This window comes from Acanthaster planci, linkage group LG03 (genome assembly GCF_054643075.1).
Source record: "Acanthaster planci isolate LZ-2023a linkage group LG03, COTS_SCS, whole genome shotgun sequence".
In the NCBI taxonomy this organism is placed as follows: domain Eukaryota; kingdom Metazoa; phylum Echinodermata; class Asteroidea; order Valvatida; family Acanthasteridae; genus Acanthaster; species Acanthaster planci.
This window is the reverse complement of record NC_141779.1, coordinates 18157276-18185221: the sequence shown is the minus strand read 5'-3', so window position 1 is coordinate 18185221 and position 27946 is coordinate 18157276. Positions and strand designations below refer to the sequence as shown.

The 27946-nt window shown below is 43.0% G+C and overlaps 2 protein-coding genes across 5 annotated transcripts in view; both read right to left on the bottom strand.

The window, feature by feature from the left end:
• The window catches only part of LOC110991181 (spondin-1-like), a 37140-nt gene extending 34054 nt beyond the window's left edge, over positions 1-3086 (bottom strand). Inside the window, exon 1 of the mRNA XM_022256416.2 lies at positions 2710-3086. Coding sequence (XP_022112108.2) covers positions 2710-2911 — 202 coding nt within the window. The 5' untranslated portion in view covers positions 2912-3086. The remainder of the gene's footprint in view (positions 1-2709) is intronic.
• A 10449-nt stretch (positions 3087-13535) lies between these two features.
• Positions 13536-21810, bottom strand: LOC110973021 (galactosylceramide sulfotransferase-like). 4 transcript variants are annotated; one of them, XM_087134483.1, is made up of 6 exons: positions 21392-21810; positions 20477-20616; positions 19229-19387; positions 17823-17883; positions 16599-16914; positions 13536-16316 (listed from the first exon to the last, which is right to left on the bottom strand). In XM_087134483.1, exons 3-6 carry the CDS (start codon positions 19354-19356, stop codon positions 15544-15546), a joined length of 1278 nt encoding a protein of 425 aa, XP_086990609.1. In that variant the 5' UTR covers positions 19357-19387; positions 20477-20616; positions 21392-21810; the 3' UTR covers positions 13536-15543. The 4 variants fall into 4 exon arrangements, with proteins under 4 accessions (XP_086990609.1, XP_022079075.1, XP_022079078.1 ...); XM_022223383.2 differs by lacking the exon at positions 20477-20616 and having other exon boundaries at positions 21392-21468; positions 21673-21807; XM_022223386.2 differs by lacking the exon at positions 20477-20616 and having other exon boundaries at positions 21559-21810.
• Positions 21811-27946: the final 6136 nt, after the last annotated feature.

Here is a 27946-nt window from a genome sequence, read left to right as displayed (position 1 = left end):
TGGAGGATTCGTGTAATGTAAGTTTTCATGCATTTCTGGTATGTGATAGTTTGTGTTTAGCTGATTGTTAGCTGATTTCTGGTACATTATGTGATACATGTACATGTAGTTTGTGTTTAGCTGATTGATAGCTGATTTCTGGTATGTGATACATGTAGTTTGTGTTTAGCTGATTGTTGAGCTGATTTCTGGTACATTATGTGATAGTTTGTGTTTAGCTGATTGCTAGCTGATTTCTGGTATGTGATACATGTAGTTTGTGTTTAGCTGATTCTCCAGCTGATTTCTGGTGCATTATGTGATATTTTGTATTGAGCTGACTGTTTAGCTGATTTTTAACTTTATGTTGTGTGACTTGAAACCATTTTCATGTTAATTAATACTGACACCAATTTCCACATTCATTAGTAACTGTGTGGTACATGTACTCGTTATCCATGGCAGAGACCTCTGTGTTTGTACACTAACTTACAGTGTAACTGCACCACAATGAGCCAGAATTTGATATTCTCCTTCCTTTTGTTCTGATTTCTTTTTATGACATGTCCTTGCCATCAAACATGACAAATTCCACCTCAACCTCTCATTGGAGACAGTACATAAGGTTGATTCAACTTCGGAAAACTGTTTTTAGGTTATATTTTGAAATTTGTTGATGTTTGTAAATCTCGAGGATTGCTGTGGTTGAGTACATGTACTGTATGCATTGTAGAACGTTTTCCCTGTATACTTAATACATCAAGAATGAATGATCAAACACGATACATGATGTATTACCATAGTATGACGTATTTGTATACCGTAGTATGACGTATTTGTACAAGGCAAAGTTCCACATGTGTTTCAGGTTACACCTCTTGCCAAAATGATGAATTTAAACTTGTTCTAGATCCAAAAAGACCAAACTGCATGTACGTGTACATGTGTACCACCAAAAAGCCATAGCTGTTCCAGCCCATAGTTGATGCGGTTTAATGTTCCACTTCTCCGAGTTAATGATGAGCTTCAGGATTCTCCATGCACAAAATGCAGACGGACATGTACATGTAATGTGCCCTTATATCGGTAGAATCATGGGGTTCGTCACTCTGCCTCAATGCATACCACAGTAGCAATGGAACAGTACATGTACATGTAGCTCTAGGGCTAGGTGTACACTTAAGTCGTATTGGGCCTATCCTAGAGCACCCTAAATTTGCACATCCACTTGTTCATACACTGTGATTTCATACTGATTACTCAACCTTTCTGGGGGAATCTACCTAGTATACGGTCGCTCATCAGATCAACTTTTTTCAGAAAGATTTTACTTCAGTACCATAACCAAAATCAGTTTGGAACAGCAGAATCTTCCAAAATAACTATCCAGTTGTGTTCAGAATTACCGGTAGGGTCAATTTTAACACTTTCATCAGGAAATCTTCATGTGACACAGGGGAGAAAGTTCCAGTTTTCTGTGTTAGATGCTCTTGGCACTGTCTGGTGACTCAAAGTTTTCACAGGTACATGTACATGCAGGCCAACTTTCTGCCCGATTTTTTCACCAGTTTACTGAAATAAATCTGGAAATAACACATAGTGCCAAGCATCCAGATATTATAATTCTGAACACTACTGGATTCTGGTGGGAGAATTAAAGTAAAATCTTTCCATTTTTTTTCTCTTTGTAAGTGCAAATTAAAGCAGTGTTGGGAATACATGCATTGTTAAATGGAAGAAGAGGGTACAATGTTACTGAATACAAAAGATAACCCACTAAAATTGTCTACAAAACTAATAAACAATGACTGTGGGCTCACGATCGGTGTTGCACCCCTGACTCCAAAACACAACTTTGGTCAACTTTTGCTAACTGTTGAGGACATTAGTAAAACTGCAGAGCCTGAAGAGAAAAAATCATGTACTTTGTAATTTTCTCTTTACCAAGGTGCCGATCTTAGTGCTGGGTAATTGTTTTTGAATTTCTTTTTCAGAAACTGAACAAACGTTTTGTGCGATTACCAGTAAGTGACAAAAATTAAGAAAGGAAATGGGGAAAGGTCAAAGTAAAAAGAGTTCCATACACGGATGCCTGAAATTATTCCTGTTACTAGCCATCAGAAAGCAAAAAAAGTACAGAAAAGTTCAATTTAGTAGGGAAAATACAAAGTCATTTACTTAGACAACACTTCCTTCAGACCAGTCTCATAGGGTTTGTGCACGGGGTGTCAAGTAGCATCTGTACATGGAACTCTTTCCAATTGCATCACCAACCCAATTAACAAACCGACAAAAATATGGGGAATTCAATACGGGAAATTAACACTTGGCACCCCTGTGCACAAACCTAGTATGGGACTTGTCTGAAAACACCTATTTTCCAAGTAAACGTTTTGGAATTTTCTTAGCGAAATTTCACTTTTTAGGGCATATTATCACTTTCTGATGGCTGTACTGTTGTTCGTATGTCCATGGTATGTCGAACTCTTTCCAAAAATTGTTCTAAGAATTTTCAGAAAACAGCTGCTAAAAAGTAGGCTTCAACCGATCTAAGTCGACTACACTGCATGCCAATAAAAGCGAAAATATTTACAATCAAAATTTGATCTAAGTCGTAAGTGTGCAAATTTTGGCAACTCATGGATACCCCGAGAGCTGAAGAGTAGACCTTGTAATGGGGGCTGTTCCAAAAAAGCTCCGGCCTAGTGGTACATTTAACAACGCACTTACCCAGATATTCCTGCCCTGGTACGTAGAAGGACGGATGGCCCGCTATTCTGATTCGATACCCGTTGTCTCCGGGTCGTTTGGGCACCGAAAAGTCCCCTGGGAGTCTTGAGCACGACCGCCTCGGTACTGCCAGCGTTCCTACCAGTAACGTAAGCGAGTAAAATAATGAGATGGCCGACGTTTTAATAAAAATCCGCGCCATTTTGGGGACTCCGCTAACAGCACCGCCTCGTCCTGGCGTCTTCAGAAGTTTTTTCCAAGCTCCCGGCTGGTACTGAGTACCGGTGTACTACTACGCAACGGACCCCGGCAATCAATAAAACTCAGCCACTGCACTCGACTAGAAACTCAAGTCGGCCGGCCCGGCGCGCCTCGGCCCCAGCGTGATGGAAATGGACATGTACGGCTGTTCTATGCCATCGGAAAAGTTTCCAGGATAGGTACTCTAGCGCCCTCTTGCGTTAGAGGCGTCTGACTTTCCACTTTCTCCTAGGCGTGTTGATGTTTTGCTGATGAAAACATAAAACAGGACAAACATGTTTAGTGTCAGAGGTTTTGTTTTGAAAAGGATGAAATGGGTGTCATATTTATTTTCACGTTGAAGATGGCCACCATTTTTAAATCTCCATCAAACATTCGTGTTCAAATATGAAATAAAACCTAAGTTGAACGAGAGACTTCAACACACTAGTTTTGGTAGTAGGTTTGTAGCAAATCAGAAGAATTAAAATAAAACACAGTCACTTCCAAGGGCGTTGGTGCACTTGATTGAGCAGTAATCGGGCGGTGCCATATGCGGACACGTACTGAGACTGCACAGTCAACTGAATGATGTGGAAAGTGACTAAGGGCGGATCTGGGGGGAATCATCGGGGGGTATGCCCTTCCCCCACCAAAGAAAGAAAGAAAGAAAGAAAGAAAGTAACCAAACAAGAGATAGTGGGCTTAGTTTGGTTTATTTCATTTCCCCTCTTTCCAAAAGCGTATTAAAGGCTTAGACGTAGCACTACCCCTTAGAGATGCCATGAAAAACGTCATGAAAAATTTTCCACTTTGGGGGTCAAACAAGTTTAGCTACCCCCTCCCCCTTTGGTTCTGGATCTGCGCTTCAAAGTGACCATCAGAGCCTTTGGAGTTTTTACTTTCCAATGGAGTGGACGATATTTATATGTTTTATCGACAGTTTTTCTTTTATCAACTCATTTATGCTTTCCATTTTCAACAGAATTTCTTGGTCCGGTTAGGGCAAGTGGTCATTACCAAAGTCAGCGTCAAATTTTTAATTAATCGCCTTTTTACCTTGTTACCTGGTAAACGAAATGTCTGGTAAGTCTTTATTACCCGTACACTATTGCTGGCTTAGTGAAAAAATAGGCAAAACATATTATTGCGCATGTTTTATGACCTTTAGTTGCGCTCTGTGGAAAATAAGGCACCTTTCCCTATCTCCTTAGTAAGTTTAGTAGAAAGTTAGGCAATTGAAAAATGAAACATTTGAAGAAGTTCACTCAACACTTCCGAGTCCTACGTCTCGTCCTGTCCGGGTTTCTGGTGAAGAACAAAACTTTGATCGGTTGTTGTCTCGGCAGCGGTGTTATCATCGTGATGTGTGCGTGCTGGTGCATTACAAACCTGCGTTCGAAATGGGTTTACCACAGCCAAGCTTCACAGGTTACATGTACATGTATACATGTCGATTGTTAAGTATGCATGAACTTAAAACTGGCTCTTGCCCTCAACCCCAATTCACCAGTTATACCACTTCCAATTCTCACCCGGTAATTTTCTTCAATGTTAGTGCCCCTGAAATCAATGTAGCGCCCGCTATCTGCCCTGAAATGAAGGATTTTTCTGCAATGCCCCTTTCTTTTAGGTGGATATAGTTTTACACTTTCGTTTTTCACTTAATGTCTTTTGTGTTGCTATTTTTAAAAGATATTGTAGCGGTCTCCAGCGACGGAGCCTCGGGCGTGCCTTTGGTCGACCCGACGAGCGGCTGTAGAGGCGACCAGGGGGCAGGTCCGTTTGGAGGCAGTCTACCGCCAGGCGCCGAAGCCTAACAAGTTGCACCCACGGGTCTGGTCTTGGGGGCTGGCAGAAAGGGGGCCGGTACCGTGGGTTACTGGTACTGGGGGATTTCCTGGACGAACTCAATAAAGACTCTGGTTGGCTTCAAATTTGATTGGTTGATTATTTTAATATTGGCACTCTCTTAAACAGGAGACTCCTAAATAGGCAACTCCTAATTAGGCGGCTTGTGGATTTGCAAATTGTTTACACCACCTACGTCTTGACTTGCACTGTTTACTGCTGAATTACATAAAAGATGACCATAAAAGAGATGTGAGTGCTTATCAGGACTAATTACAATAACTGAATGAAGTCGCACTAACCTAGTGCCCAGTAATCACTCTCCAGCACAGCGTTCTGCTCTGACAGCCAAACCAAGCAGCAGTACGAACTCGTCACGCACAAATATGACCGAACAACAGAAAGACAGGAAAGACCGCGAGTAGCTCGCGCGCATTCCTTATATACCCATGCGCGGGTTATGATTATGGGATATAAATGCTTAACTGCAAATAATTAAAGAGGGCGCTCTAACCACCCCACTATTTCGCTACATAGCCACGCCCCAAGATCGGTCAGTCCCTTTGACCGTAAATCTGAAAAATAAAAGTAGCGAAATCCATTCTTACCCCTAAACAGGTTTCCATAGTCAGTCGTTGAAATAAAAGTGCCTCAAGGAATCACAGGTAAATTATACACTTCTAAGTTAGAACAAGGGGAAACTTATACATTAAAAACTTTAAGTCTTATAACAAAACCAAGAAACACTTAATTCTTCTAAGTTAAGGGCCTAGTCCAAACAATCTGGCTCTAAAACATGATGCCAAAACTTGCATAAACAGCTTTCGAAAAAGGTTTCTTAAAGGCAACACCACTTCTTTAGGTTTTACTCCCTCAATCCTGCTCGGAAATTCACATCGAAAACCCGTGTTATCTTGTCCTTGGTGAGCTTTCGGCCCTCCTGGAACACGCTCCTCGAAGATGTCTCATGGACTTTGGTGACATTGCCGATCATTGCCCTCTCCAGATCCTCTTGATCCATAGGCTCTCCGATTTCCTCCGCCCCGGTATCCCTGCAACAAGTAAGACGACGGAGACAACTGGCGTTCTGCGGTGCAGCGGATTTGACGTCCTTTTTAGGAGGTAGTGTCTTCAAGTAGACGATGTCAAACTCCCTCTTCACCTCGCCACAGATCGTACGTCCCTCCTCCGCGTACAGGTAAGTCTCCCTGGTTTCATTCACGTGGAGCACCTGTCCAGGTAGAAGTTTTTCAGGTAGTATGGGTTGAGGCCAGTGTGGCAGCTTGTCACTACATGTATCTTCACGGGGCACATCTCCCTCAGTGGGCTGCCTGTGGAACATCTCAATCATCCCACGTGGTTTTCCCCCAGATCGGGCCACTGGCCGCTCCTCAGCAGGCTCATTATCTTGATCCCACAGCATTGGTGTAGAAGATAAAGCTATTTCTGCCAGTTCCATGAGATCCTCTTCACCCTGCTGCCCGGAACCGGAAACTATCTCCACCTCCCTCGCGGCTTCAGGAACATCTGCTGCAGACTCCGCAGATCCATCCAGCTCCTTAGCAGGTATATCTTTTGCCTTCATAGGGGCGACGACTTCCTGCTCTAGGCTCTTGGTTCCAGTATTCCCAGCCATTGCAGACTTTTTCGGGCTTGGCAAACGCCTTCTAGAGGGAGACAGGCCCACTGGAAGGTCATCTGGCGGTCGGGAGACAGTGCAAGAGGGTGCTGACCCGTCACTCCTCGACTTCTTGTCTTTACGCTGCCTTTCCCCATCCAGGCTACGCTTCCTCTTAGTGTCCTTGCCCTGCTTACTTGTCTTGCCATCCCTAGTCTCCTTCCTAGGACAGCTTCTGTTAGATTCTCCGTCACCCCTCGACGTTGACCTGTCTGAAGTGGTTCTCCTCTTCTCCCGTTCTTCATAAGTCTCGCCTTTGATGTGATCCACTTCGGAGATCCTGTCTGGGTGGCAATCCTTGTAGTGGGCCCTCAGGTTATCTCGACGGTTGTTTTTATGTGAGCAACTAAGACACCAGTAGAAAAGCCTTGGGCCATGCTCCACGATTAGATGTCGATCAAGGCTTCTCTTGTGCATCATCGCATGGCATCTCGGACACTCCACCATCTCTTCACTCCCTCCCATTTTCACCGGTCAGGTTTCTCTCTGTGTTAGCAAACAGAAGATCCAAAAAAAAGGAGATAATTTAACCCCTGATACCTTCGTTACGGTTTTTCTAAGCGCACTCCAAAGCCTACAGAGGTGAAGGTTTCTCTTAACTACACTCTCACTACAGGTACCGCTGTGGCACCCTACGTTGCCTAGGCGGGTTTCGCCTTGGTGGTGGCGTTGTCTGCCTCTGTAGCTGTGTGGACTCTTCGTCGGGCTCGCATGTCTCCTCTACGTTGTCTGGATTCTGTAGTTCCTCGTCTGGGAAATGCCTCGCTGCAGGTGACTGGAGAATTGACTCCTCCCTTTGAACGGGTTGGCTGTCTTCCACAAGACTGCCGCTGGCACCCGCCGGGTCAACCACAGGACTCCCAGGTGTGGGACTCCTCCCCGCCTTCCTTCCTTCAGGACCCCACGGTTCTATCGGGTCACCTAGGTAGGGTTTGAGACGGTCGTAGTGAACGACTTTCAGTTTTCCCCTCGGCGTCCTCTGTATCCTGTAGGTTACATCTGATAGCTTTCTAACCACCATGTAGGGTCCACACCACTTACACTGAAGCTTAGGCGACAGGCCCTTTGTTTTTGCGGGATTGTATAACCAGACAAAGCCTCCTTCGCAAATCCTATCATGTACAACGCGACGGTCATACGTTTTCTTCTGTCGCCTAGCGCTTTTCCTCAAGCACTCTCTCGCCCGATTATGAGCCGCCTGAATGTCCTCCCTGAGATTGAGTGCATAGTCCGTCTGCACGGCCTCCGGGTTCCTGTTGTCTGTCGTTGCCGTTCCAGCAGCCAAGTCGATGGGTAGGTACACCTCCCTCCCCAACATGAGCATATTGGGCGTTTCCCCGGTCGATTCTTGCGGTGTAGCTCGGTAGGCGAAGGTCGCAAACGGCAATTTCGTATCCCAGTCTTTCTGACGCCTGTGGGGCTCAATCATGGTTGAGATCATGGTCAACAGAGTCCTGTTGAAGCGTTCAATTAGGCCGTCGGACTTGGGATTATACGGCGTGGTGCGTGTCTTTTCTATCCCAAGTAAGGTACACATCTCCGAGAATACTTGCGACTCAAAGTTCCTGCCCTGATCCGAATGTAACTCGGCAGGAACTCCGAACCTACACAGGAACTCGCTGACCAGTGTTTCCGCCACCGTAGTTGCCTTCTCGTCTGCGACGGGATAAGCCTCCATCCACTTACTAAAGTAGTCGCCAACTACGAGGATATACTTATTCCCCCTATCGCTCTTTGGAAGAGGACCAACCATGTCAACAGCAATGCGCTCCATCGGCGCGCCAACCAGACGTTGCTGCAGTGGGGCTCTACTTTTCCTCGCTGGAGACTTTTTACTAGCACACACACTGCATCGTCGGACTGCAGATCTCACCTCTGCTGCCATACCAGCCCAGTAAAACCTCTGACGAATTCTCTCCAATGTCTTCCTCTGGCCTAGGTGCCCACTTGTCTTTCCACTGTGTAGTTCCGTGATTATCTCCGGGCGAAGTGCCACGGGAACTATCGGCTTCCACTTCACCTGTCGTCCATCGTCGGACTCCCAGCGCCTGTTTAGGTACCCCTCTCTGATCTCCACCTGCTCCCAGGTTAACCAATAGACCTTGGCTGTAGGCGAACATGCTGAAAGATCCTCTTGATCTGGCCTTGCCACGGCTTTCTCCTTCTCATGGAGTACCCATTTTATGGAAGGGTCTTGCAGTTGAGCTTCCCTCCACCGTTCCTTTGTAATGGTAGGCGCCGCCGTTATAACCCTGACGCCGGCTTCCTCAGACATGCGGGTGCTGCATGACTCACCACGGTCGTCACTCCCAGTCATCTCCTCTTCACGGCCACACTGCCCACATGGTCTCCTAGATAGGCCATCCGCGTTCCCATGCGAACGGCCAGCTCGATGGACGATGTTCAGGTCATGTTCCCCTATTACCTGCAGCCAACGGGCCACTTGACCCTGTGGCTCGCGAAAATTCGTAAGCCACTTCAGCGCACCGTGGTCGGTTCTTACTGTGATCCTTTTCCCGTAGATGTATTGCCCGAACTGCTTCAGAAAGACAACCACAGCGAGTAGCTCCTTTCGGGTTACGCAATAATTGCGTTCCTGCTTGCTCAATGCCCTGCTGGCGTACGCAATCACCCGCTCATCTCCATCCTTCACCTGGGACAGCACGGCCCCTATACTCACATCGCTTGCATCTGTGTCTAGGACATAGTCCGCGTATGGATCAGGGTAAGCAAGAATAGGTGATTCCTGTAGGCGCCTCTTCAACTCACAAAATGCGCCTTCAGCTTCTGCCGTCCATTCGAACTCTCGGCCCTTCTCAGTAAGGCGATGGAGGGGTCGGGCGATGTCTGCAAAACTCTTGATAAACCGTCTATAGTATGACGCGAGACCGAGGAAGCTCTGCACGTCTCTCACAGACTGAGGAGTTGGCCACTCTTTGACTGCCTTCACCTTCTCAGGATCAGTCGAGACTCCTTCGCCCGTAACCACATGGCCAAGGTACAATACACGCTGTTTGAACAGCTCACACTTTTTTGGTTTGAGCTTCAGCCCAGCTTCTCGCAGTCTCCAAAACACTGTCTGCAGGCGACTCAGCTCTTCCTCCACTGTGTCTGCAAAAACAATGATGTCGTCTAAGTACACTAGGAGTGTCTCCCAATGAAGCCCTGCGAGAACCCGTTCCATCAATCTTTCGAATGTGGATGGGGCGTTGCAAAGCCCAAAGGGCATTACACGCCATGAGTACAAACCACCTCTCACTACAAAAGCTGACTTGTTCTTGGCATCGTTATCTAGCTCCACTTGCCAATACCCCGATGCCAGGTCCAAGGTGGAGAACCACCTCGAACCCGACAACGCGTCGAGGGAGTCATCGATGCGGGGGATGGGATAGGAGTCTTTTATAGTCACCGCGTTGAGTCGACGGTAATCAACGCAAAACCGCTTGCTACCATCCTTCTTCTTTACTAAGACCACGTTAGAGGCCCAGGGACTGTCCGATGGCTCGATGATGTTGTCACGGAGCATCTCCTGCACCTGCCGATCTATCTCCTCTTGCTCCTGTCTAGGATACCGCCGTGGTCTTTCTCGTCTTGGTGGAGCATCTGCAGTATTGATTGAATGTCGGACGACATCAGTACGTCCAATGTCCGTGCTCCCTGTGGAGAACACATCCTGGTAGTCACGCAGAAGCTTTGCAATTCGATGGTGATGTTGCGGCTCCACTCCGTCTTTGCTCCGGTTGTACAAGTCGGTAAGATGTGATGGGACTTCCTCGTTGGTCTCCGCCCTAGGTAGGGTTCTCTCTGGCAATTCTATGTCTTCTTCGCCTACTGAGGTGAGAAAGCCTGCCATAGCACCCCGCTTCACCACACACAGTCTCCGTCCAGGATTGAAGACTCTGATGGGCACTACGTCTCCTCCAGCATTCACCAACAGTCGGGCCACAATCACACCTTTGTCTGCCAACTCACTCTGTTCGGCTGGCTCGACGACGCCTAAACCAGTCGCCTTGATACCTCCTGCCATGTACCCTTGCACAATCGCCTCATGGCCCGGCGGTATTTCGGCTGTTTTTGCGACAATTATCCTGGCACAAAATCGCCCTCCCTTGGTGTCGGTGCACTTTATTTTTTCGTCTCCAATTTTCAGTTCCAGGGTGTGAAAATCTAAGCTCCCCTGCGTCCGCAGTAAGAAATCCATCCCAAGGATTCCCTCTAGTGGTCCAATGTCCCCAAATACCGCATTAACATGGTAGGTGATCTTTCCCACCCGGATGTCTACGTAGGCGCTGCCGATAGTTCTCAGCAGCCCACCGCTCGCTGTTTTCACACGTGTCTCATTGCTCTCGAGCCTAGGTCTTTTACTGGCCGGAATTTCGAAGAATAATCCCGAATTAAGCACCGTATCGGTCGCACCTGTATCAACCAGTAGTTGTACACCTCTTCCCCTAACTTCTGCCGGAACAAATAATCCACTTTGTGCAACAGTCGACTTGGAAGGTACGGGAAGGTGTCTCGGCTCCGAATTGCTACGAGTTTCTTGTGAAGAGATGCTGTCACCTACTGGCCCTGCTTTTCCTCCAGCCGCACCACGGGCCCCTGGGGCAGCTGTACTTCGTTTCCCGTGTTCTGCCTCTTCTGCCCGGTCGACTGCCTACAATTTCTGGCGATGTGCCCTTTCTGCCTACACCTATAGCACGTCAAATAGCCTAAAGGAATCTCTCCACTTCCATTGTTGTTGCCGAACGGAATCCCGGTGCTCTCCGGCGCTGAGCGCGAGTTACAATTCCCTTGGTTACGCCTTTCTCCTCTTAGCTCACTGATTTCCCGATGACTTCTAAGGATCTGGTTCTCTAGGCGCTTGTAACCATCCATCATTTCCTTTTTCATTTCCTGTAGGGCGCGCTCAGTGTCACTATCGAGCACTCTGGCATATTTCGTTCTTTTGCCTTCCCTGTGTTCTTCAATCTTCAGAAAACTCTCCGTTGCAAGTGCAGCCCTCACAGCTTCTTCCAACGTTGTGGGTCGCACCCGGAAAATTCCCTCTCTGATCGCCTGGTTTTCAATTGCGTCTGCAAAATGTCCCCTAGCTAGGCGATCTCGGCCTTCCTCCGGGAGTTCGGGGTACGCCAGTTCTGACAACTCCTTGATCGCCTGCCCTAGTTCCTGTAGGCTCTCCTTGGCTCCTTGATGTCGGTGCCTCAACTCCATTAAATGATTTTCCGCCAACTGGCCCGGTCCAAACCTTTTCTCCAACTGGTCGACCAGCTTGGTGTAGGGCGGCGGACTTCCCTCGGTGCTACCACTCCCCAACACCTTCAGTGCCGGTCCCTGCAGGCTTGCGGCTAGGAATGCACCTGCCTGTGAATCCGACCAGTTGTTGGTCAACCTACACGCCTCAAAATGGCGGCGGTAATCCCTCCATGGTGTCTTCCCGTTGAACCTGTCGGGGACGATATTTGGTCGCTTCAAGGTAACGCTCGTACTTTCCTCTTTGTTGATGCTCCTATCTAGGAGGACCCCATCCTCACGTACAGACGAGTTTCTTGACACCTCCGGTGCCGTTTCTCCCTTCGGCTCTCTGCTTGTGCTCGTTTCCGCTGCTGCAGATTCCACAACTTCGTTGGCTGGCCGATTTTTCTCAGCCTGGGGTTGTATTTCAGAGTGTCCTGTTGCATCACAAGGCACAGATGCTGCAACTAACTTGGGTTTTCCTGTTCGTGGTTTGGGGGTCGGCCTTGCTCTTACCGGTGTTGATGTGGTAGGTAGGGGTAGCGCCATGTTCTCGTTGTCACCAACAATGGCCAAGGTATGTCCATTATCTGTTGTCGTCTGTCGACGAAGCCTAAGAAGGTGAAACTCCGCCTCTAACAATGCAATTTGGTGGTCCAGCTGCCCGGCAGGGGTACTTGATAACTTTAGGCTCTCCCCCTGACTGCTCTCAGCTGCGCACGTGACCAGCTCGCCCTCAAAATCGATTAGCAAATCCTCTGCCATATCATCAAGCCAGGTGTGTCGCCTACGTAGGTGTGTTAACAATGCTTCGGCGCCAATCCCACTTCTGACACCATTTGTAGCGGTCTCCAGCGACGGAGCCTCGGGCGTGCCTTTGGTCGACCCGACGAGCGGCTGTAGAGGCGACCAGGGGGGCAGGTCCGTTTGGAGGCAGTCTACCGCCAGGCGCCGAAGCCTAACAAGTTCCACCCACGGGTCTTATCTTGGGGGCTGGCAGAAAGGGGGCCGGTACCGTGGGTTACTGGTACTGGGGGATTTCCTGGACGAACTCAATAAAGACTCTGGTTGGCTTCAGATTTGATTGGTTGATTATTTTAATATTGGCACTCTCTTAAACAGGAGACTCCTAAATAGGCAACTCCTAATTAGGCGGCTTGTGGATTTGCAAATTGTTTACACCACCTACGTCTTGACTTGCACTGTTTACTGCTGAATTACATAAAAGATGACCATAAAAGAGATGTGAGTGCTTATCAGGACTAATTACAATAACTGAATGAAGTCAGCACTAACCTAGTGCCCAGTAATCACTCTCCAGCACAGCGTTCTGCTCTGACAGCCAAACCAAGCAGCAGTACGAACTCGTCACGCACAAATATGACCGAACAACAGAAAGACAGGAAAGACCGCGAGTAGCTCGCGCGCATTCCTTATATACCCATGCGCGGGTTATGATTATGGGATATAAATGCTTAACTGCAAATAATTAAAGAGGGCGTTCTAACCACCCCACTATCTCGCTACAATATTTTGGTGCCTTTTCGGTTTTTATGGTGATGAAAATGTCAAGAATCCTGAGACACATGATATTATTTCAGGGTGAAATCTCACCTTTGCATTGATTTACGCACCACAAACGGCAATTTTGGACATAGTAGTGTTTTAATTTTGTCCTATTTTTGCTGTTTTTTGTTTAATTTTTGTGATTCATTGTTGAGAACATGGTAATAATCCAACACACAACCTCTTTTTAAGAATTTTTCAATAAGCAAATTTTAGGTTGAACAAAAAATCAACAGCACAACGCAGCAACAGCGTCCTCTCTTGTCTGCAAAAGCACAAACCACTTTATTTATAAGGGCACTTTTCAAACACTGCTTTGGTTACAGCTCCTATAACACGGCCAGGAACCATTGAAACAACACGGAGTACAATCCCTCAATACCATCTGGCTTATGTAAGACGGACATGATGTCTCGGCTAAGACATCGAACCGCAGCGTGCTACCAGCAAAAAAGAAAAGAAAAGAAAAAGCCCCTACCATGAGATCCGTTTTGAAGAGGCGATGCAATAATATAATTGTCTCTTTGCAGTTTGATAACTTGGAAGGTTGCATGACATAACAGTTTAAGCACTTTTAATGTATTTCACACATACACTAGTCCGAGTTTAAAAAAAGGTGTAATACAAGATTTAATCCTAAAATGAGAAAGAACTCATGAGAGGAGAAGCGACCGATTTTGAGGCGAAACGAGTATGCTAAACATCAACCATTTTCTTGGAGGGAGGGGTCTTTTAATCCACTCTTCTATCCTCTGGTTTCGCTATGGAAATTGGTCAATGGGAATCAGAACTTAGGCGGAAAGACTTGCGGTAGCGCCATGCGAAGGAATACCACACATACTTATAAGAGATATATTCCTTCGCATGGTGCTACTGCAAGCCTTTCCATCCATTGCTGTCTTTCACCATGAATAGCCTGAAATTCCAACGGGAATCAGACTTGCAAGAAATGGCCGTAATAAACATGCACCCATACAAAGAAGTACAAATAGCAAGCAAAGATCTTGTAGGGAGGGTTTTACTTTTTAGCAGCGATCTGAGTTTTTTTTTTTATTTTTTAAATATTAAAAATTTGACTATAAAAGAATCACTTTTATATCACTGATTTACATCTACTGTACTACGTTCTACATGTACTTACTGTTGTATTTGTTCAACTTTGATGGAATGGATTGGCAAAGCAATGTTAAAGTAGTTTTAGTCATCACAAACATGTTTACAAGTCACTCGTGTGAGTAAAGGAACATTTGCTCACACTGGTAAAATAATTTAAACATATTCAGTAATCTAAACAAGGCAGTCACACACTTTCTCCACAGATTCTGGCTAAGTTACAATAAAAACATGAGTTTTGCTAATATGAGGGAGTTGATATATTTATTCATTGCCTAAAATTTTAAATAATTTCTTCATGAAATGCTTTACCCAACATCTTAGATAATTCCTTCATTAGTTTTCGATTCACTTTAATCACTTTTGGGCCATGGAGTATATGGAAAAAGGTGAAGAAAACATGTGCTCCCCAGAAATCTCCAAATTTGCCCAGTATAGTTTTGAAACGTATATTACTTCAAATGCCATTCGTTTAAGTGAAGCTAGACGGCAGTCACTCATTAACTGAGGGCTAAAGAATCCATTCAGCCCTTCTGTGTCCTCTGCATAACTGACCACTAATTGTTTGACCAACATACTCTACTGTAGCACTTTATTTGTACTTGGTCTCTATTTGTACAGTTTCACAACCACCATACACGTAGTTGATGGTTATGGAGTCTTATTAGTTTTGCATTGAAATCATTAAACAGCTGTTACCTGCTGTGCAGTGAAACATGATATTTTTATTGCTTCTTTTTAGCAGAGTGCTGCCACATATCCCACATCACCAAATCAGCTACATGCACTGATTTGTCACAAGGTGAAAACAAGCCAAAAGGACAAAGGTTGACTCGTCAACTACTCGCTTTAGTTGCTAATGGTACAACTTCTGCTGGAAAATTTGGGTTTCCAAAAAGGCAAGATATACGTAGCAGCCGACTTTTAATATCTGTCAAATGCCAGGAATATGATTCACAAGAGTCATTATAACAGTTATTGAACAATATTTCCCACTTCAACTTCATATTTTTTATACTCAGGAGAATGATCTCGGAGTGATATTTGCTACCAATACCAAAGCAGGCTGTGCAAAGCAAACGAGTTCAAGTTTAACACCAAAGCGAGCTCAACTTTGGATAAACTTCAAACCTGTCCCACTAGGAGACTTTTTTTCAGCCTTTCTCCCTCCGATATCTTTGGACTTGAATTTCACGAATACGGTCACTATACGGTAGCTCAGTTTGCGCCATTCGAAGGCAGGTTCTGTTCTCCATAGCTTCAGGCTTCAGCTTGAAGCTATCAATGTCGATGCCTGGTGGTCGCCACACCTCGTAATCTTCGCTGACAACTTCAGCAATGCACAATTTTTCAAAAAATTCTCTCCGCTGCCGCAATTGGGCCACCTCCTGCCGCATTCTCTCGTGTCCAAAGGCCTCAACCTTCTTCCAGAATGTGCGGTTGAAGGTGTTGTACAGCTGCACGTCCCCGAAATTCCACTGGCGGATTTTGTCTGCCATCTGTGGCGAGACAGCCTTCACTGAAGACTTGTTGCGGGCATTAAGGACAAAGTAAATGATGTCGTCCATTTCCCAGCACATGAGATCGCGAAATAGTATGAGAGATTCGTCAAAGTATTCCGTCAGCATCACCAGGTCAAACTGTCTCACCAGCAGTTGAATTTTCTTCTTAATCTTGAGCCTGTCACTAAGCAAGGCCTCCTCTAGGCCTAAGTCAAACAGCATAGGATTCCGGGCTTTGCATTTCCCGCCGTGGGCAAGACTATAGTAGTGCTCCGGCTGCTCGAGGAAGAGCTCTAACGCCCTGTTCCTGGGGAGGTTGTAAAGGCTATCAAAGTTGCTGTAGGTAAAGAGTGATTCGTACATGGTGACCGGGTTTCGGATGATAGTGGTGTAGACTGCATCACTCTTCATAACCTCCGCCATGCCTGTAACGTTAATGTTTCAGAAATGATGAAAAATCAAATGCATTAAAAATAGAAATGACCACAGTGAACAAGACAGAGTGGAAAGAGCACAGCAGACAGCACAACAGTGACCATGACAATATTCTAACGATCAAATAAAACTGCCAGAAAACTCGACACCGCTTACCTCTGTGACTGACAAATGAGCAATACAGACAGCACAAAAGGTGACTTCATGACTTTGTAACTATGACAATTGTGCTAATAATCAAATAAAATGCTAGATAAGTTGACACCGCTTACCTCTGTAACTGAAGCGAGTGTGGTGACACAGGATGTTGTACTTTTTCACGGGAAACTTCATCATGACCTTCTTGTTAAACACACCGTACATGTCCCCGAGGTAGTTCCCCTTCTTTGGTAGAACAAAGTCCAGCTTGTGCTCCTCCCCATAGCGAAATAAAATGTTCTGCACTGTGCTGCTGCTGCATTTGTGCATCTTAAAAAACACAATATTGCTCCTGGGTGTGCAGTGATTTTCCTCCACCGTTTCTTGGCTTTCATCCAAAGACAGCGATGAGATACTTTGGTTCTTGCTGTCAGGATGTTTAAGCTTGACCTGTCGGAAAATGAAGAGAGAAACAAGATGTGTACACCGGAGTTGAAAACAGTCAATACATTAAAGTTACAACTGAAAGTTCTATTTTCATAAGCTCCTCAAAGTGTTCAGTCTCACATTTTTTTCCTTCAAACCATCTGAGAATTATAAAATGCAATATAAGTTGACAATAGTATTACAATCAGCAATTCTCTTTTTTTCCAATTTTGACATCAGTCATGAGTGTAAACATGCTCAATAATGGTAAAAGTTAATACAAGTGCATGTAATTTGTTTGTTATTCCTTTGAAATATTATGCCACATTGTCCAATTCATTACAATGATCAATGTTCTCCCTCCTTTGTGAGCAGTGTTGACTAATAACAAAATAAGTACTTCTAGCCCGCTAACCCCAGTCTCTTGAAATTGTGTCATTTGTGACCCGCTCTGCAAAAAAGGGTAATAAGTCACGCAATGCCAAAACATGTCCTGGCCTGTTCTATTTGGAGAGGGCAACATTTCTTCAAAAATGTGATTTTTGTGTTTTTTCCTTTAAAACTTTTTATAATATTTAAATTTCCCGAATTTGTGACTACAAACATGGATATTGATGAATAAAGATGAAAAATTGATCATTCAGTAGGAAATCCTACATAGCATTGTATATCCAAGCGCTACAATTCAAGAGCTTTTTCCCAAAAAGTGCTTTTATTGAATCCGAAAATGTGGGTATACGAATGTCTATATATATATCCAGAATGCTGTGTACTACAGGGGTAATTCATGTATCAAATTGTAGCTTTTGATGTACAGAATCCAGCCATATCAAAAACTCATAACCTGAATCTGGCGACTTATTACCCATTTTTCTAGAGCCGGTCACATTTGACAAAGTCTAGTACCTGTCTCAATGCAAAATAGTCTTTACCTCAGCCATGTCGTGCCATCTTTCTTGGAGTTTGGAATTTTGCTTGTCAGAGGTGCTGGACCTGCAGAAAGTTACATGTGTTAAAAAGAAGGGGGTTGGTTTGTCTTACAAATCAACAAAGAAAATGCATCAAGGAAATTAGCCTGTTCACTGGTTCTTTGGAAAAGTACACACACATGTACATGTATGTGTACATGCACCAGTTATGTGAAAGATATTCACAATTTAAATGAATTAAGTATATTTTGGCACCTTTCTAGTAGCAGAATGGAAGTACTCCCCGATATCCTGTTTTTCTCTGACCATGATAAGATACCCTCAAGCCTCCCCCATAAAGATGCCTTACCGTGGGCATAAAACCACTCCTGTATGCACTGTGCGACTATGGAATCCTCATTATCATCATAAAATGTCACCTACTACATACTTCTTGGATGTTCAGGCTGAAGAGTAGCACTTAACCCAAGACAGTGTGAAATCTCACAAAAAAAGGGAGTGTCAGGTTATGACCTCCAGTTCCCGCGTGTGAATGATACAGAATGAACTCAAATACATGCACATGCATTTATCTAGGAGGAAGTCCATTTAAAGGTTTCACTCGCCAAAAGGAAAATCAAGTTAAAGGTGCCAGTCATTGTGCAGAGAGAGTATTGTAACCACAGCCTTTGGGTTGGCAGCATTGAGGAAATGCACAAAAGGACCAGTGAAGCACGAAGCGAGAGAAGTTGAGTGATACAGTCAAAACTTTTCAGACTTTTCCATTACCGTAAAGGGGGTTTCACATTTCACTGTAGGGTTTGCGAAGAGGGTGAAACCAACTTTTTCACTGATCTCCTACATGTACATGTAGAAACCCCCCCCCCGGTACTTCTGTTTACAAACACTGCCCATTGATGCTGACTAACATGTATGTCCACATTGTGTAATGAGCTACTGAAAAAAAGACATCACATGACAAGACAAGACATGAAAAAGTGGTACTTTGTTGATGCTGATTGGTTTCCATACTCTGAGTAACTTTACATGCACATGCATGTACATTATTTCCACTGAAAAACACACAGCTCAAATATGTGTAATGTAACATGTGAGACTATGGTTTTGTATTGAGCCCAAAGGTTTAAATAAATATGTGCCAACCCCAACATGAAAGAAGGTAACAAAAATTCTTTGGGTGCTGGTAGGGTCACCAATATCAAGCTTAAATTAATTTTTTTGGTTTAAAAATAAAAGCACCAATTTTTTTTCTTAGAGTAATTAATTGACCTGAGGCTCAGTCTTGTTTTACTGTCTGAAAGAAACACTGGTTTTGCTGATTTGAACCATATCAATAAACAAGCTGATTGAATTACCAGTCATTTATCCTTGTGCCTACCAGAATAACTCTGAAAAAGACCACTGCTTACCCTGTGATGTGCAATTTGAACCTGACTGGTGGGGTCAAGTAGTTGTGATAGGAGTACAGTAACAAAATGCAGAGGACCAGTGAAGACACCACAAGCCCGGCACGAATACCTTGCTTGACAAAGGACATCTTGCATCATCTTCTGGACCAATCACATCAGCTAAAGGAGGGGAGCATGGTCGAGATGAGACAAAATACCAGGGAGATTGATTACTGTGTACTGCCCAGGTTGTATACTGCCTAGGGAGCTGACATTTTTTACAGGATTGTTTCTGGGACGAATCAGTAGGGATATTATGGTGTAAAGTGCATTGCGAGTCTGCCAGTGACTCCAATTTTGTTGTAGGCTTGTTTCTGGGACCAGTCGTGTAAAAAGTACTGAGCGTGTGCCAAGTACATGTACTTCAATGCAATGAGGGTCATTCAGTAAATGTGGGGTCCAATTTTTTTCCCTGCCCGTTACGTCTGGTGTGTGATTTTTTAATGTATAGAACTCATTCTTAACTTTCCAAGATTGAAAAATTACTGCAAATTACCTGCCAAACAAATGAAAATAGTTTGAAATTAATTTCAGTGATATGTCCCTTGTCAAAGTATACATGTCAGGTGTAACAAGGACAGAAAAATGCCATATGCCGGACCCCAAATTTATACAGTGGCCCATATCAATTAATGATTTACCACTATTGTTACTCAGCACGACCATAAATGATGGGTCTCTTTTGTGCATTTGATTTATTTAATGCTATTTTCAGCATTATGGAAACTTCCCGTCCCATCTCAATATTAATCACCAGCTTTAATGTTAAACTGACACATAAAAACATAAAATCTGGGGGCCTCCGACACTGCCAATGTTTTTTCACAAAAACGCACTGTTCCTTTTGGGAAGATGAACACAGCATTTCAAAAGTGTAGGCCAAGATTCCCGGAGGAGTTGAGGTTGATGTACACATTGTCTACAATATTACAGTATAAAACCCTTGGTTTAAAATCATATCTATAATCTTCGACTACATCACATTTGATCAAGTCCACATGCATACATGTACATGCACTTGAGTAGCACTAACCATGTACACTGTACATAAAGTAAAGACTATACTTGAGCAGTCTGGGCACTACTGCAGTCAAGTTCCTGCAGCTTACAGCCTTTCTCTGTTTCCTTCCTCAGCCACTAAGCTGAGTCAGCAGGGGATAAGGTAACAAATTCTTGTACACAAGACTGTAGATAAAGTAAACACTTTACTCGAGTAGTCTGGGCAGTACTGCAGTCAAATTCCCGCAGCTTGTAGTCTTTCTGTGTTTCCTTCCTCAGCCACTAAGCAGAGTCAGCACATGATAAGGTAACAAACTCTTGTACACAAGACTGTACATGAGGAACACATCCTGTGCACAGCATGCATGGAATACGTAAAAAAAATCCACTGGGTCTCTGGTGTCAATCTAGCCGCCATTTTGTGACCTTGTATCTCATGTTAGGAGAGTTCACTATGCAGACAGGCCAGCACAGTAGTGCCTAGTCAGTCTTGGCAGCAGGTGCAGTCTGTACATATCAGTAAGCAAGGAGACTGTCTCTTACTACCCTACTCCCTGGGGAAGTGTAGCCATTCTGGCACAATGTAAGAAAAAAACAAAGTTACCCCCCTTCCTAAATAGAACTTATTTCCCTTAAGTCATTTTTATAAGAATCACTAAAAAGTGTGTTAATATATAAGGGTAACTGGAAAGTTGGCTGTCATTACAAAAGGAAAAAAATAATTCAGAAACATTATAATTAATCTCATGGAGTGATAAAACACCATACAATAAATACAACTAGTGTTTAAGTATTTATTACTACTCAAAAGTGCTGGTATTACCTGTAGGACATTAAATAAAAATACAATCCTCTTTAATTCATGTTCATTTAAAACTGTAGATGCAAATAGGTTTTAAACCTGACACTGACCAATAGACCTACTGCTGGTTCTGTAAACATTCCATGCCCATTCGAACAGAAGAAGCTTAGTATACTGTACATTTGCATGTACCCGGTGGTACTCCTTGCTCTATCAATGCTCTGCTGCTAAACTAGCTGTTTATTTCCCGTACTGACCAGAGGCTGTTGTTGGGTGTTTGAACCCAGCATTTTTACACAATTTCACTGAAATCTTGTACTTACATTCTCAGCACTTCATCAATGCCGACTGGTAAAAGACTGTCATCGTCATCGACAGCACGTTTTGGGGATTTTAAATCCTGGTTTTGATACAAAATGAGAGGAAAAAAGGTCAAGGAGTGGCCCACAACACAGTGCAGATCGAGTGAACAAGAACAATTAGGGCCTACCATCTAGTCACGCCGCAGTCACAGTTTCCCTCTAAAAGCAGGGAACAAAGCACAGCACAAAGCACAGATTAACTTCTGTTATCCTCTTGTACATAATCCGCAAAGTGAACACACCTACAACCCGTTGATAAACAAGCAATAAACTGCATATCCGTTGTTTATAGCTAACGAATTTCCTCCCGCACATAATGTGATGAATGTGCCACGTCCAAGAATGACTTAGTGAAAATGGACAGTCTAGATAAACTGGCTGTGGATATGTACAGTACACAGACCGTATAGGGCCTACTCAACCAAAAGAAAGTGTCTACAGGAGTCCTATTTACAAGCGCACGTTATTTGAAGTCGCAGCCATACCTTTGTACTTCAGGGTGAAGAGCACGCCGCGCGCGCCGGGGGCGAGGATGTGGGCACTGTCACGTGTCTGACTCTCATATCAAGCTGAGCGGAAACGACTTTCATCGTTACGCTGCTGCCGGTCTGTTCCACTGATAACTTGCACATCAACTTTATTCTTTCGAAAGTTCTTTTCCCGCCGCGCCCCAGCAAGAGTGCTTAAGTTGAAAAAGGTTTGCACATGCTGTTGTCAACAACCAGTCAGGCTAGTTTACGCTCTTGTTAACGTGTTAATACGGCTGAGAAATGTAATTCATTTAAAAATACTTTTAACGTGACCAAGGCAGTACACACCAAATTTAATGAAGGCATCAATCAAATTCAGAATGATTTCATATAAAAAGATCAATTCTATGCAACAAAATGCAATTTATAATTTCCAAATCGGACATTGCATTGCCAAGTAACTTATAGTCGTTTTAATGACTACAATCAGGGTAAAAATTTAGCCAAAGGGTTTAAAGTCATCTTATGTTTTTGTTTAAGATTAACACCAAGAATACAATGTCTAGAGTAATAATTGTGACTGTAACTTTGGTGTTGGCTATCTTGTATGGACAAAAATTGGTACATGTAGTAATTAGTCACAGCCCAATAAATTTTGGATAGGCCTATTGTCCAAAGTCTTACCTCAATGCATCTAATTATGCATAATTATCATCTACTTATGCATATTTATGTATATCTTAATAAAAATTCGATTCCTTTAGTTTCAGCCATTTGCGAGTTAAATTTGAATAAAATCTGGTGCACTGAGTAATTCAATTGCACATAAACATAACAATTTGAATTCCCCTGACTAAAGACACTGTTGCTATACCGATTCGGGGCAAGCTTTTGCATAGCGACCACCATCTCTGGAATGGACTGGTTCCTTTGTGCCCCAAGTTCTTATCCATTGAGACCAGTGTATAGTTACAAGGCGTCTCTTATGTAACTAAGCAAAAGCTTGCCCCAAATCACGAGGTAAAGCAACAGTGGTTTTAGTAAGGAGAATTCAAGTTGTTATGTTCACGTGAATTTAAAGAAGTCAGCGTACAAGATTTGGGTCAAAGTTAACTCGCAAAAGGCTTTATCATTTCCTTGCGAAACTTTTGATGTACTCTTTCCTAAACCCAATCAGACTGATTGCAAACGTTGGATAACATCAATCAACATATGTATGAACTATGATCATCTAATGAATCATCTGCAAATGTCGCTTTACTTGCTTAAAATCAAAGCACTTCATTGGCTGTGTCAAATGCATGTTTAAAACTGAGTGACTGAGAAATGTAGCTTCTAAAAGGAAATGCATATACATGTGTATATTAAGTTCATGAAAATGGTGGCACATGTATTGGGCGTTAGTCTTGAACATTTTTCGATTCCAGTGAGCCTCCAAACAAATTTTAAAAACCAGTGTATCGGCATGGTGGGGGTCCAATGGCAAGGTAAGAAGGTATTCAGAGAAATAATCGGAAAAAATTGAAAGAGTGAGTGATGTATTGAAAGTGCAATTCGTATGAATTTTGTAAAAAAAAATTGTGAAATTTTTTCTGCAAAGGAATATATGCATGCTCGTGGTGCACAAAACACTTGTGACAAAATATGTACCCTCGATTTGTCCTGCTGAGTAACAAAAGTAATTTTAATGGAAAGATTCTACAATCTTCTTTTTAGAAAAAAAACTGGGAAAACAATCGTTAATTAAATCTAAAGAACAGTTTTTTCTCCAAGATCTCGGAAAAAGTGAAGAAAGCGTAGGCTTGCCATTAGATCATTCCATTCCTTCATAGGGTTGCTGAAAAACATAAACAGACGACACAAAGCCGAATTATAACTTTAAAAAACTTAAAATCAACATTTGAAAAGTTATTAGTTTTTTTTAGTTATCATGTAATAAGATTCTGTTTCAGTTTATTTGAATTAAGTATATAGGGCCTACAGAAATAATCCAAAACAAACATTCTCACATACAACCCCTCGAACCAGAATGATACAGTCCAACAAAGTGAGAAGCCGAACTGAGAATACCACATCGCAAGCAACATTTTATGACGTGAAATGTACGTGTTTCTCATGTTCGACATATAATAAAGAAAACTTGAATGAAGGAGCCATCGGTTGTTAATGACAAACCAGTACATAAACGGCATTGGGCCTACACAAACTACGAAGCCAGCTTTGAACTAAAGGCCATCCTGATGGTCATTAGCTTGCAATTAAGCCAGATCCACGAACTTAGAAATCAGGTTCGCTGTGATTTTATTCTGTCACAGCAATACACTGCTTAACTGAAAGTCCGTGCAGTTGATATTCGAATAGTGTAGAATCTAGTACGGTTAAATGGTGCCGATGGAAATCAGTTAATGATAATTATGTCAAGCTTAGGAACAATACTCAGTTCTAATACGCTGTTGTATGAAATGGCTAAACGTGTCTTTTAAAAAACGTCTGCACTTTTGGCTTGATCATGTGTGTCATTACAAACGTCGATTGCAAATATATAAGTGGGGGAATATCTTCAGGAAAACTACAAGAAATATTTTTAACGGTTTATGTTGTGCTTAGCAACACACGGTGCGGCGTCTCCATGTGAGCCTAGGGCATGCACAAGTATCGAACACTGGCTACGGCTCTCCACCACTGCCTCTTTTGATCAAAATTCGAAGCCGTGTCGTAGGAGACAGGACCGGATTATGGCTACCCCTGTCATGCACTCCTCTGTAGTGGTGAAATCACGTAACTATTAGTGTTTAGAAAGTTGGAGATGCCTCCATTAAATTTCCTCATGGACAGTCACACATGACCACAATCGTCCTATTTTTCTTCGGTAGGTGGTTACCGGGAGGGGCAGAAATTTCAGTCCACTGTCGGGCAGTCACTTTTTCACGACCCCAACATTTGGAAACGGTACTCATCTTCTTAGGTCCGCAATTTTTTAATACATATTTTTACGGGACGCAACAGTTTTTTTTCTGACGTTGCACCGATTTTATTCCACATTCAAAATTGCTCGATAAGGTATAGCCAACTTGCCCCCTCCCATGCATTATTCTCAAGGGGCTGCCCCTAGCTTTCACGACTCGCAGTTTGGTGCTGTTGCAGTTTAGTTGCCGTTTATATAATTTACACTGCATAATAAAGGGTGAACAGTTGAATGACAAACCACCTTTTTATGATAAATGTACACGAAACCATTCAAGGTGAACTTCATGGTTCTGTACAATTAATGCATTAACTCGCAGAAAATGAGCTGTATACGCTTGTGCTATTTACAGTGACAGGTTTCAGATGTACACACTCAGTAAAACTAGTTCCGCGTTCTCCATAAACACGATTAATTTAATACAAACAGACTGGCACTTTTTGATAAAATATACAACCATCTACACCAACTCGACCTCACACAAATACCTCTGGACTGCTTCCAAAGCAAACGCTACACACGTCAATGAAACATGTTTACACTGCAGATATTATAACTCCAACATAAATGCAGTAAGTTAAATGAAATTACTGTACGTCTTATAAAACAATCGAATTAGTGGGGTTGCTTGCACAAATTAATGAAAACCACTGATGTACTTACATCTGATGCAGAATTTTTTGTGAGAAAGGCAATCTCAAAAAATGTCCCCACGATTTACATACATTAGTTTTATAAACAGTTTATGTACACAGTCACATATTCTTTGGTAAAAGCTCATTTTTTCAGACATATTAAAAATTTTTAACCCTAAAAAGGGAGGCGTCCCAATACATCAGCTACGGAGGCGTATAAGGGCCTCTTGTAAAAACAAATTTCGAGTTACTATCTCGCCGCGGCGAGTTAAATCGTTGAATGGGTATCTCGCCACGGCGAGTTATACGATCTTGCAGCGGCGTGAAATCGAAATCCCGCCGCTCCAAGTGCTTCAGTAGTTTCATAAATCTTATTTAGCGTGTTGTCGTATTCATGCATAATCAGGGTGGAATGCACTGAAATTGGGTTTCAGATTGCTTTAAACAAAGCTTGCTTCAAACATGCTTGATTTCTAACACAAAAGAAATCTCTTAAGGGGGTATGATTTTCCAGATACGGAAGTGGGGTAGATTACTTTGACTCCCTGGTGGTCATGACTGTTGAAAGGATTATGATGGGTTTTCGTTTTATACTTATACAAATAATCCTATTTACTTAAGTAACACGAGGGGGGACCCTGGAAGAACGGGGGGGGGAGAAAACAGCCAAAGAAAGGAAAAAATTAGAAATGGAACAGAACAAAATCCCCCCCCGCAGTTAAATGTTATTGTTTTAACTAAACGGTTTGCCCCCTTTCAAGTCCGCTTGTTTCTATTTGGCACTTTGAAAATGTGGGGAGGAGTTAAAAAAAGTATATCCCTCATCTGAATGTGGACATTCACACAGTGGCACAAAATAAGATTTCTTTTGTGTTGGAAAAAACAAGCTTTGTTGAAATGTAACATCCCCTTTTGTTCCAATTAGCAATCTAAAACCAAATCTCACTGCATTTCACCCTAAAGAGATAAAACGGCGCACTGAAAAGGACTTATGAACCATTGAAATTGCTGTGGCGGGATATCAATTTGACACTGCAGCAAGATCTTATAACTCGAGATACAAATTCAATTAACGATTTAACTCGCCGCGGCAACGGCGAGATAGTAACTCTAATAAAACATTTTGCAGGTGGCCATTAGACGCTTCCGTAATTTTCCACCATTTTATATATATTTAATTTTTTTGCATTTTTGATAGGGTGGGGGTAGACAAAATTGGGGGGGGGTTAAAGTCCCCTCCCCCAAACGTCCTGGCAACGATATCGGAAGACATATCTAGGGAAGGGTGCATTCCGCCCGGCTCGTTTATGGTTTAAAAGGTAAATTATATGTTTTAACCCAAATTCTCAAATTGACCACACTGGGTATCACTCTTCGACAAACATTAAAATCAAATATTTGATCTGAGAACAAATCACCAAGCTCAATCAAAAATATTACAAATTTTGATGAAAAAGACTAGAACCATGATATTACATTTGCATGCAATGTACCAAATATCACAACGTTAACAGGATAGAGGCCTTTGCTATCTGAAATATGAAACAAATTTCGGTTTCTCAGTAAATATGCACACTGATGTAGAATACTTATCATATAAAACTTGTGAATATTACGTCAAAACAATAGGGGTCCTAAACTAGCTTGATTTCCACTCTTTTAACTTCAAGGACTTTATCAAAGACTATAAAATACTCATTTGGGTATCATCTGACGGAGTTCCATAACTTACCTTATACTTTTTCTGTCAGAATAAGAATGAAAGCACGTGACACATCACATGTGACCTGAAATGAGTTTTCCAAGTAATACAGGTAGGTGCAAAAATGCCACAGTTTAGCTTTGTACATGGTGAAGTGCAAATAATAGCACACACATCCAACAAAATAATGTGATAATTTTGTATAAAATATCACCCAAAATAGATTACTTTTACCTTGTTCCAATGAACTGCACAAACAATGTTCTCCAGCGTTGATTTGGTCAAAACGTAGCAAATGAATCTAATTAATGTAGGTAAAACTTTCAAACAAATGTAATACATTAACAGATATTCCAATTATTGCAACCCATATCTACATTTTTGTACTTGTCGGATATGATCAGTGTAGAGCAATTCTGGCTCTGCCATCTGAACACACATCGTATCCCCTGCCGCTTCCTTTCTCAATAGGAAGCTATCAATTGGGATGCCTTGAGGATGGCAAACTCTAGAGTTTTTGTTTGTTACCTGAGCAATGCAGTGCTCTTTGCAATACCGATTTCTTTCCCTTAGTTTGAAGACTTTTTCTTTCATTCTGTCCACTCCCTTTCGATTGACAACGCAGCAACATCGTCCTCTATTATTTGCAAAAGCACGGGCAGCTTTAGTTAAAAGTGCACTTTTCAAACATTTGAGACGAGTACATTAAGATATTTTGAAAAAGTGTATGTGAGAAAACATAAT

Bases quoted from the DNA above. Each gene is read 5' to 3' on its own strand.
- LOC110973021 (XM_087134483.1), bottom strand. From the start codon at position 19,356: ATGTCCTTTGTCAAGCAAGGTATTCGTGCCGGGCTTGTGGTGTCTTCA. The intron at 16,915-17,822 runs GTAAAGACTATT...ATTTTCCGACAG, and splicing joins GATGGCACGACATGGCTGAG to GTCAAGCTTAAACATCCTGA. The intron at 16,317-16,598 runs GTAAGCGGTGTC...TTAACGTTACAG, and splicing joins CACTCGCTTCAGTTACAGAG to GCATGGCGGAGGTTATGAAG.